Here is a 12151-nt window from a genome sequence, read left to right as displayed (position 1 = left end):
GATGAAGTAGATGCCGTGACCTTGAGCCTTGCAGGAGGAGAATCTTAATACCCACAGTCATCTTCAATCTTCTTTTAAAGAATTTTTCTGAGTTGCCATAGTACACTGATTTGCCCAGTTATATCTCCAACTGCTCAACATTATAATGTCCTTATTTTTATTTCAAATATGTGTATCTTTATTGATTGTTTCGATCATTAATTCTTTGATTACTGATTTGAAGGAGAAAGAGTTGTCACGTTTTTTGTGCTTCTTATTATCAGACGTTGCAGGAAGTATAAGATTGTGTAAAAGTAATCATAATCAGTTGCTGCATGTATCCTGTTGATTATAGAATGATACCGGGTGAATATTCATTATATTGCACCAATTTGCACCAATCAATCAAACTACTTGCTGAAAGAGTGGTGACATTTTTCTTAATGTTTCTGGCCCACTTCCTCTGGCAAAATCATCTTTATGTTTTGTCTGAAACATCAATGTGTTGGTGTGCTAATGACAGAACGTTAGCAAAAGAAGCAGGATGAGGCCAAATTGCCCTGAAACCCCATTCCCCATTAAGTAAGATCATGGCTGACATTGTGCCCCAAGTCTGCCTTCTTTCCAATTGTCATATAATTTATCTGTTAAGTTCTAACAAGTATGAAAAAGGGTCCTGACCCAAAACATTGCTTGACCATTCTCTCCCCAGATGCTGAGTGACCCACTGAGTTCCTCCAGCGTGTTGTGTTATGTTTTGCTCAAGATTCCAACATCTGCAGTTCCTTGTGTCTCTAAGTTCTTGCCCAATTTATTTTATCAATGTGAAATATGAGCCGCAACTTAAAAGATTTTGCTGTTAATCAGATATAATACAAATGGAACACCTTAACTGGGTAATGCAACTTTTTGTAATGTATTAAGGTTTGATGCAGTTGTTTCTCCTGGCCAAGGAGAAAATGGGCAGAGGTTCTTAATGTGGGAACTTTAGAACGGAGATGAGTTAAAATTCCTCACCTCAGAAGGTGATGAATCTTTGGAATTCTCTATCTCGGGTCCGTGGTGGCATGGTCATTGTGTTCTTTCACTGATTTCTGTGGATGTTAAAGAAATCAAGGGAAAGTGTAGAAGTAAAAAGATGAAGATCGAGCATGATGATTATGGAAAGCAAGTTCGAAAGGCCCAATGGCTCACCCTGCTACTATTTATCATGTTCCTGCATTCTCTTGTTTGTGACAAATATATTTCTATTAAATAAATGTTTTAAAGGTGATAATTGTCTGCTATCTGTTCTTGTTTTAGGAAGAAACTTTAGCTCTTCGAAAAGAAGGAATTGGTGTAGTTTTGGATTCCGAATTACCTCATTTGATCGGTATTGACGATGACTTACTTAGTACAGGCATTATTTTGTATCATCTCAAGGTAATGATGACTTTTGTAACACAGAAAATCCTATTTGGAACTTGTCTGAAAATTATAAATCGCTTTTCTTTGCTGTAATATAAATTTAAATTGTTGCACAGAGAAATGTCACCAGATTATATGGTGAGGTTGGCACCCCAAAACTCTTAGAACAAATGACTTCTTCAAAAACTGAGATTTAATCAAGAAAGTAGTTTCATACTGAAAAGCAATAAGGATTCATCAATTTCTTGTGGCAAAATGTGTGAACATACATTTCAATGATTTGAAGTGCAGAGCCAGAAAGAATTTCATGTGCAGTCAGCGCTCAATTATCCAAGGAAATGGAAGGGACAACTGGCATGAATAATACAAAATGCATCTAATGTCATTAAATATTGTACAGTATTTATTTATCTGTTCGTTGAAACATACAGCATTTCCTTCACCTGCACAAAGGCTTCTTGAGTTGTTGATAACACATGTTTTCATTTTATAGTTGTCGACATTTATTATAAAGTATGACTAGGATTGAGTAACATAGCCAGTTAAATTAGTAATTTGATGGTTCAAAGTAAGTGTCTATTGTAAATGTTTCCGCTAAGTTTAATGTTGTTATATTTCCTGATTTTAATGAAAGATAACACCAAATCGCGCAATTTGGAATGATAGTCACTTCGGCCATTTACTTTGATATCGTTTCTTTCTCAGCTGTTGTCTTTCCATTTTGCTTCCACCTTGTAAACACATATTATTTTCCTTAACAGGAGGGCAAGACATATGTTGGACGAGAAGATGCTGCTACCGAGCAAGATATTGGTTAGTTAATCTATTCCTCTTTGATACCTGGCATTCCAACATAACTCAGAGATCACTAAGAATTCATCCTTTACGACCTAATCTTCATCGTTATTCCCCTCTCCTTGAATGCCTGTATGCAGCATCTCAAAGCCCAGGTGACACCATCCACCCCCCCCCCCCCCCCTCTCCTTTTTCTCCTCCGTGCCTCACCTTGACGTGCCCCCATTTCTCTCCTCTTCCTCCCTTTCCACCTGTATTCCTTCTCCTGGCTTCACAATTTGCATTTCTTCTATCCTTATCTCACACATAGAAACATAGAAAATAGGTGCAGGAGTAGGCCATTCGGCCCTTTGAGCCTGCACCGCCATTCAATATGATCATGGCTGATCATCCAACTCAGTATCCTGTACCTTCTCTCCATACCCCCTGATCCCTTTAGCCACAAGGGCCACATCTAACTCCCTCTTAAATATAGCACGTTCTGTCATTTCATCTCTGGCCTTTATCCAACCATCTGCCCATCAAAACAACCCCTCGCTTTTGTCCACCTACAATTTTTGTTGTTAGTGGATATAAGTACGCCTGCATTTGTCTTCCAGTTTCCCCCACCTCCCACCATCACAATCGGCCTGAAATGTGGTCCCGACCCAAAATGTCACATATCCCTGTTCTCCAGAGATGATGCCGGACACACTGAGTTACTCCTGCACTTTCTGTCATTCTCTGTATTTCCATTTGCCAGTCTTGTTTGAAGAAGCACTATATTAGGATGATTAAAAAATATGATCTTCAGTCTTGCTGATTTATGACCTCCTTTAAAATATCTCAAAAGATTTGCCACCTGACTTAACCAAAACCTTCTGTCATCTACAAACCACAAGTCAGTTGCATTCCTGATTTGGGAGCAGATCTAACAACACACAAGGAAGTCAACATCATCTAGGTTGAAAGTATCTTGCATTGTTTGCCATCCTTTTCTCCACACTAAATGGTCCTTTCAAGATTTTACTGTAGTTACTCACCAAGGCAATTCCCAACAGCAATGCTGGGCTTGTACACTCTGGAATTTAGAAAGACGAGAGGGGATCTTTTTGAAATATATAAGATTGTTAAGGGATTGGACAACCTGGAGACATGTTCCCGATGTTGGGGGAGTCCAGAACCAGGGCCCACAGTTTAAGAATAAGGGGTCGGCCATTTATAACGGAGACGAGGAAAAACTTTTTCCCCCAGAGAGTTGTGAGTCTGTGGAATTCTCTGCCTCGGAAGGCAGTGGAGGTCAATTCTCTGGATACTTTCAAGAGAGAGTTAGATACAGCACTTAAAGATAGCGGAGTCAGGGGATATGTTGAGGAGGCAGGAACAGGGTAATGAATGTGGATGATCAGCCACGATCACAGTGAATAGTATTGCTGGGTTGAAGGGCTGAATGGCCTACTCCTGCACCCGTTGCCTAATGTCTATTGTCAATGGTACATGGGAACACAATCTCCAAGATTCCTGTTCAGATTTCTAACCTGATTAGGAAACGACTACTGTCCTTTCATCTAACTCCAGTGGGAATACCTTTAACAGGATTGAAATAAAATAGTTCCACAAGGAGATGATCAGCACCTTCAGCCATTTAAGAATCATGAATATTTAATTGTCTTTTGCACTGGGAACAATGGAATTTTTGCTTTACAGGGATGGGCATCCTTTCGTTATCCGCTCTTCCACAGCCAACAATGGACCACTGTGGGCTCCACCTTTCCTGGATCATCGGTGCCGGCTCTGATTTGTTCCGTACCTTTTTATACCTCTAGTTTTCCTCTCCCTGGACTCTCAGTCTGAAGAAGGGTCTCGACCCGAAACGTCACCCATTCCTTCTCTCCAGAGATGCTGCCTGACCCGCTGAGTTACTCCAGCATTTTGTGTCTACTGGTCAATAGAATCCTTGCCTTGCCACTGATATGCATTGCCTGAAAATGAATAATGAAAAAACAAGCCTCTCGTTACCCCTCGTTTTTCATTTTGTTTGCCATTTACTTTTTCCCTGTAAAAACACTAGGAGACAACTAGTAGCTTTATTAAAATTGCCATGATAATATAAATTATTGTTATTCAGCATATTTCTGTCGCATTTTCTATGTGTTGAAGCCTAATTGCGTGTTTAAATATTGCTGCCAAGAAATCGCATGAAAGGCTTACTCCTATTATGCAGCCACGTTTCAGCTTTTGAAATTGTACCTTTGGGATTGGCTTTCCTTAAAGTCTGCGTCATTTACGGTCATTTTATTAAGGATCGTGCTTGTAGTTGGAGAACATTTTTAAATGGTTTTCAGAAATAATCGCATCTTGGCTAGCTATATATTCAGAGTTAAGTGGTCTGAGGGAGTGACTTGAGATGTATGTTGAAAAAGCAGATTGTTATTCACTCGTAATCATGGTTGTGTTTACCAATTTGTCTTGCAGTTCTCCATGGCCTTGATTTAGAAAGTGAACACTGCATCTTTGAAAACCTGAATAACAGAGTGACTGTAATACCACTGAACGATGCACAGTGCTCTGTCAATGGGAATCCTATTAAAGAACCTACTAAATTAAACCAAGGTAACAGGACTTTAAGGAATGTTTACTTAATGACTAAATTAATGACTATCAATGATACTTTACCTAGGTACGTGAAATGTTTTGTTTTGCATACAATACACAAAGTACACAGAGTTGCCACGTCTATGGTGCTAACAAGAGTTGCAAAAGTACTCATTAGAGTCATGTCTAGGAAGGGACTCCAGATGCTGGTTTAAACCGAAGATGGACACAAAGCTGGACTAACTCAGCGGGACAGGCAGCATCTCTGGAGAGAAGGAATGGTTGACATTTCGGGTCAACGCCCCCCTTCTTCAGACTGAGGACTGAAGTCTGAAGAAGTGTCTCCCGCTGAACCCGCTGAGTTACTCCAGCTTTTCCAGTGTTTGGATGATTTTTGGCATTTAAAAAAAAATGTTTATGCACACAATTGGTGTAGTAAATATCGCAAACTTATAATCATTTTCAGCACAAGCCGAATATTTAATCAATGTTTGCCCTCAATTTTTACTTTTAAATGCTATCGTTGCCTTTTATTAAATCCTGCTCTGAACTAGCATTTATACACTAACAAATAAAATGCAATTTGGATGCATGCAAATTCATTTGTTATCTTTTGTTTAATTTCAGTTTTGTAGTAAGGTGTGAGGGCCAATTGGACAAGTTTAAGTGTTTTTTGCCTTTTAAGAACCGTTGGGGTATTTTCATACACCCAGGAGCAATATGTTATTCAGAGGATTAATAATTCTCTACATTATCTACCTGCTTTTCAAATATTAACAAAATTGATGGGATTTTCTTTCTACCTCTGCATAGCCACAATGCCCCAGATAAAATCAAAACTCTACGCTTTAATTATCAAGTGATGTAAATTAGATGGAAAACACGGGATGAAATTTTATTAGATTTATAGGATTGTCGACCCAGTTTAAACACTAATGAGGAAATGCTTGTACCAGTATTCTGAAATATTTTTATGCTACTTGAGGAGTTGAAAAGTACTTCTGCAATTTAATACGTGCAATTAACAGACATATTTAGTTTCAACAATTTTACGGTCATATAATTCATCGGAGCTTTAGTGCTTGCCATTGTAATAGACGGGGAATTTAAGGAGCAGCAGGCTGATATTTAATATAAATAGTATCTTGCTGAAATGTGTAATCGACCTTAAAACTCAGCCTCTCATTGCACAACTTGATGAAATTTGTTATTCAATCATACCTTTCTGTGGCAAATTCTGTATTTGTGAATGAGCATCAAGTAGTTTTGTTGGTGCATTGTTATGATCCCGGTAACAGTGCTTAACCAGCACTTGGTGAAGTACACTTCATTCAGTTACATTCGCGAGCAGAATTTCAAGAGGGCAATATAAGTCCATACAGGGCGGCACAGTGGCGCAAGGGCCTCATGTTGGCGCAGTGGTAGAGCTGCTGCCCCGACAGCGCCAGAGCCCCGAGTTCGATCCTGCACTATGTAAGGTGTCCTTGAGATTTTGTATGAAAGGCGCCCAATAAATATAAAATTTATTATTATTATTATTATGGGTGCTGTCTGTGCGGAGTTTGTATGTTCTCCCTGTGACCGCGTGGGTTTTCTCCGGGTGCGCCGTGCAGGCTTGTAGGTTAATTGGCTTATTTAAATGACCCCCGGTGTGTAGGATGTGAAAGTGGGATAACATAGAACTAGTGTATGTGTGAGTGATTGTCGGCGTGGGCTCAGTGGGCCAAAGGGCCTATTCCCATGCCCTATCTCTAAATACTAACACTTTAAACTCTTGATGAATCAACTAATTCAACTTCCTTTTCTCTTCCCTTAAAGGAGCTGTCATACTGCTGGGGAGAACTAACATGTTCAGGTTTAATCATCCCAAGGAAGCTGCTAAACTCCGGGAGAAAAGGAAGGTATGTTAAGCAGTTTAGGTAACCACATTTTTTTTTAAAAGAGCACTACAAAGAAAATTATAGGTGTGCAGATCAATTATATTTACACTTAACTAGGTTTTCCCTTTACAGATTGTGTCTTAATTGAGTAATCGGGAAGTAGAATGACAATTTGTTTTAGTGCCGCAGATGAGGGGGGGGGGGGGGGGGGGGGAGAGCAGTTGCTATAGTCTGGCCAGATTAACCAGAGATGTGATCTTGAAAGAATTTATTAAGATGCAATGTGTTGATCTGGAAATTTCAGATAGATGAACTTCAGATCGTGTTAGTTAAAAAATAGTGTTGGAACAATGGAATCACATTTTAAATCAAATGTATGTGCAAGTTTAATAGTAAGCATCACGGAGAACAAAATTCCAGGTAAAACCACAAACATTTGGTCGGTCAGTGTAATCGTTCTGTGTGTGGTTGGTTGTACTGTGCCCTGCTCTTCTCATAGGTTTCTCATTTAACCCTACGGTGCCTGCCATGTGTCAGACAATCAATGCTGGTTTTGGCGATGACTAGATAATCTCTAGTGACAGACCAAAGTAGGCTAGAAGGGTGTAGGAAGGAATTGCAGATGCTGGTTTACATCAAAGATAGACACAAAATGCCGGAGTAACTTAGCGGGACAGGCAGCATCTCTGGATAGAAGGAATGGGTGATGTTTCGGGTCGAGACCCTTCTTCAGACTGCAGAAGTGCTGAGTTACTCCAGCATTTTGTATCTATCTACGCTGGAAGGGACCTTTAAGAGGAAAATGCAGATTACTATCTCCTGCATATATTCCGAAGTGTTATGGATTGCCCTGTGATGCAAGCTTAAAATAAAGTTTCAGTCATTCTGCAGAGTCCTGTCCAAAGATAAAATTTATAACATGGAAAGCCACACTTTTTATTTTAGATATCATGTTGATGTTGGTTTGTAATCTCCATAATAATAAAGTAAATATCACTGTAAACAGTTATGTATACTTTTACAGAGTGGATTGCTGTCGACCTTTAGTTTGTCTATGACAGACCTTTCTAAATCGTGTGAAAGTCTTTCAACTGTCATGCTTTACAACCCAGGGTATGTAAGAAATATTTTGATGCATTTATGATTGAACTGTTTTTATCTTGCTGTTGCGTTGAACGGCACCGTGGAATTTTCCCAAATGTATTTTGGGTTTAAAAACTGGTTATTGCGAATCACTAGTTATGCAATAGGGCAGCACGGTGGCGCAGCGGTAGAGTTGCTACCTTGCCACGCCAGAGACCCGGCTTCCATCCTGAGTACGGGCGCTTGTCTGTACGGAGTTTGTGCATTCACCCCTTGACCTGCGTGGGTTTTCTCCGGGATCTCCGGTTTGCTCCCACACTCCAAAGACGTACAGGTTTGTAGGTTAATTGGCTTGGTATAAATGGCAATACAATACAATACCGTTTATTGTCATTTGAACCTCAAATGAAGTTCAAACGAAATTTGGTTTGTCCCTAGTTGTCCCTAGTGTGTGTGAAAATTGTCCCCAGTGTGTGTAGGGTAGGGTTAATGTGCGGGGATCGCTGGTTGATGCTAACTTGGGTGTGCTGAAGGGCATGTTTCCACGCTGTATCTCTAAAGTAAATTTAAACTGGTCATTGCGAATCATGCTATTTAAAGGAATTTTTTTTTTTTTTAATTGGACATTTATTGGTAAAGGAGACCAATTGGAATAATGAGTCTTTTGCAACAAAACATGTAGGATTTAATGAAAATAAATTTACTAAATGCTCATTAAATTGGGATTTGTTTTAAAAAGTGTAGGCTACTAGGTCTTGGATGCATCTGTGAATTTTGTAAAAGCATCTCACTCTAAACTCGGGGCAGGAGTAGGTCACTTATTCCCTCAATCCTGCTCAGTCACAATAAGATTGTGGTTTATGCACTTGTAATCTCAGTTCTGCTTTGGCCCCGATGTTATTGCAACATTTCAACTCTTCATTTAGCAAGAATCAGTCTGCCACTGATTTTAAAATATCCAAAGACACTGCTTGTCCCACATTCTGAGAAACAGAGTTTGAAAAATCCACAACCCTCTGTGAGAAAGTATTTTGCTTCATCTCTAAGGTCACCCTGGTTTAAGATTCTCCCACAGAGGAAACGTCCTGACCACAACCATAACTTCCCAGATGTTCGGTTTCACTCAAATCACCACTGATTTTTTTTTCCCCTCTCTGGTCCAGCCAATACAACTATAGCTTTCCTCATAACACAACTTGTTTATCCTAGCAATATTCTAGTTTATAAACCTCCGTTGTCCCACTTCCACTGTATTAACACCCTTTCATCAATACAATACAATTTATTTGTTGTCATTTGAACCCAGAGGTTCAAACGAAATTTGGTTTCTGCAGTCATACAAACAAGAAGAAGAACCAAGACACAACACAATTTACACGAACATCCATCACAGTGAATCTCCACCTCACTGTGATGGAAGGCAAAGTCTTATCTCTCCCCTGCACTACTCGTTCTCCTCCCGATGTCAGAGTCAAAGCCCCCGGCGGGCGATGGTAAATAAGTCCTGCGGCCATTAAAGCCGCGCCGGGCGATGCAAGGCCGCACTTCGGGTCTGGTGTTGGAGCCCCGGCGTGCGCTAACAAGTCCCGCGGCCATTTAAAGCCGTGCTGGGCGATGTAAGGCCCCGCTCCAGGTCATCCTCAACCCCGCAACTCGGGCGGGAGAAGTCGCCGTTGCGGAAGCCCCGAAAAGCGGTCTCCCAGCAGGGACCCGGTGTCACCGTTCCGGTGTCACCAATAAAGAGATCAATACTTGCACAATACTCCCGATATGGTTGTGCCAATACCTCCTTATTTTTATACGCAATTCCACATCAATGAACAATTATTAGATCTATTTACTATATTTTACTACATATTATTATCTAATGCAAAACTTGCATCATTAGATAATAACTCCTTATCTTGCCTTATTAATTGTTTAGTTTGTAGATACAGCACAGAAACAGGTCTTTTGGCACACCGAGTCTGCGCTGACCAACAATCACCCCATACACACTAGCACTGTCCTGCACACCCAGGGACAATTTACAATTTTTACGGCAGCCAATTAACTTACAAACCTGTACGTCTTTCTAGCGTGGGAGGAAACCAGAGATCCTGGGAAAAACCCACGCAGTCACGGGAAGAACATACAAACTCCATACAGGCAGCACCCGGATCGGACCCTACCGATCTGGGTACTGCGACTCTACAGCTGCGCCACCATGCCAGCCTATCCAGACTCATTTTCTGTTGGTTCAACTCGCTTTTATATTTTACAATTACGGGCTGCTTATTATAACATTTCTGACCAGCTTTTCCTTGCATTCTACTTTCTCCCTCCTTGTTAATCTTTTGGTTACACTTTGCTGTTTCCTATTATGCCCAATTTTCTGACAAGCTCCCATCTTCCATTTAAATCCATCTTTAACTTCTGCAGTGGTTTTGATTTTTCATTTCTTTCTTGTTAGAATGTATCTGCTCTGAAAGATTCCCTTAAACATCTGCCACTGCATCCCAATCAGTCAGTTCCTTAAATAATCGCTATTTGAGCCATTTAGTTTCCTTCTCTGCAATTCCATTCACAGTAAATGATTTTGAAAATAAATAACCCGTGCACCAATGCTAAAAATTGAATATGGGCACATCAAATAAATACCAACAAATAATGAATTTAATGGATTGATTCTAAAATGATAAAAATAACTAATATAACAACCAAATTAGAACAGTGATTGTATTGTCGTGGTATGTTTATTCATCTTTATTACAATATATTACAATTATTACAATATAATGCGTACATTCATCTTTATTACAATTTGTTGTGAAAAGGGGCACAAAAATTAATTGGAAAATAATTGTTGAAAGAGATTTGTGTGTTTTGTACATTATTATGCATTGAAGCTATTATCTTAATTAAAATCACCTTTGTTTTTTTTAATCTTACTTATTTCTGACTACATAAAAAGCCCTGTTAAAGAGCTAGCAATGTTTAATTTTCCTTACTACAGCTTTCTTAAAATAGGCTGCATTATTTATTATTACATTTTTGACTAGCTTGTCGTGTTTTCTTGGAATTTGATTGCCTTCACTCACAATAAGTGCACATTTCAATCATTAAACCACAGGCTAAATCCCCAGGTAAAGTAGAGATGTTTATTAACTCTTATTTAGGAAAACTAAATGTGGAGAATATTTTTATTTTGTTTTTCTGCTTTGATCCGAACCCATAAAATATTTGAGTTTTCAGCTTTAGAGGATGAACTGCTGTATGCATCCGGAGATCATCTTTACTCGTGTTTTAAAGTTGCAAAGTAAAGATATCTTCCAGATTATTTTCTTGTTATTTATTTGCACCAAATTAGATTGACAGAATGCATTTCGCATTGTGTAATATCTGCAGGAACATAATGTTCCCAAGGAAAATTTGACACCAAACAAAATAGAAGTATTAGCACACATGATACTTGGTTAGATGTGCATTCATGAAATAACAGTACAGCATGTGAACTGGTCCTTCAGCCCACAATGTCCATGCCAAACGTAATGCTAAATTAAACTAATCTCTTTTGCCTGCACATGATCCATTTCCCCCTGCCAATCCTTGTATGTTCATGCATATATCAAAAAGCCTTTTAAATGTCACTAGGAGAGGCAGGTGGAATGTGGAGTTGGGCTTATAGGACTTGACTAGACTAAGTGGGACCCGTCGGGTCCCAGCATCATACGGGAGGGCTGTCCCCCAACGCAATATTCCTGGAGAGCTAGTATGGGTGTTGTGGGCTGAAGGGACTGGTTTCGAGAGGGCTAGTATGGACATTGTGGGCCGAATGGCTCACTCACTCAAGCCTGTTGTGCATGCAGCTCGCTCACGGCTGGTGGGCTGGCAGTTGACTCGCGGCTATTCCTTGAAATTCCATTTCAAGCAGGGTGCAAGGCCACCAAATTCAAGTGCAGTTTCATACCATTTCAAGACAGCGAGTCGTGACCTCTCTCTCCTTCATCTTGCAGGGACTAAATACTTCTGGGTTTTATAGTCCCTCTCCCCCTCCCACCAGAAGGGGCGTGGCCTTCATGGTGTGATTGACAGGAGGGAGAATCTCAACATTGTTTTAAACACTAATAACTCTTATTTTTCATCGATTGGAAAAATCCTCGGCACCTGATGAGCAGAGGGGGACTGTGTGAGTAAGATGGCCAAAAATCACAGCCGTACGTGGTAGCGTTTTTAAAAATAAAATCAATATAAAGCGCAAACAGGAAGTGGTCAAGATTAGACTTTTAATTATATAGAAGGCGAGGCAACTTTAATTAGGCGAGGCAACTTTAATTAGACGAGGCAACTTTAATTGGGCATGGCAACTTTAATTGGGCATGGCAACTTTAATTGGGCATGGCAACTTTAATTAGGCAAGGCAACTTTAATTGGGCAACAAAGCTTTAGCACTT

General features: G+C 39.9%; 1 protein-coding gene across 2 annotated transcripts in view; it reads left to right on the top strand.

The window, feature by feature from the left end:
• kif16b (kinesin family member 16B) overlaps positions 1–12151 on the top strand; it is a 122871-nt gene that overhangs the window by 63767 nt on the left and 46953 nt on the right. For both annotated transcript variants that reach the window (XM_033026286.1, XM_033026287.1), the window contains exons 13-17: positions 1282–1401; positions 2148–2199; positions 4636–4773; positions 6574–6656; positions 7660–7748. In XM_033026286.1, coding sequence (XP_032882177.1) covers positions 1282–1401; positions 2148–2199; positions 4636–4773; positions 6574–6656; positions 7660–7748 — 482 coding nt within the window. The remainder of the gene's footprint in view (positions 1–1281; positions 1402–2147; positions 2200–4635; positions 4774–6573; positions 6657–7659; positions 7749–12151) is intronic.

Source organism: Amblyraja radiata, chromosome 8 (assembly GCF_010909765.2).
Source record: "Amblyraja radiata isolate CabotCenter1 chromosome 8, sAmbRad1.1.pri, whole genome shotgun sequence".
NCBI classification, from domain to species: Eukaryota; Metazoa; Chordata; class Chondrichthyes; order Rajiformes; family Rajidae; genus Amblyraja; species Amblyraja radiata.
The sequence above is the reverse complement of the archived record's forward strand: the minus strand, read 5'-3'. Positions and strand labels throughout refer to the sequence as shown.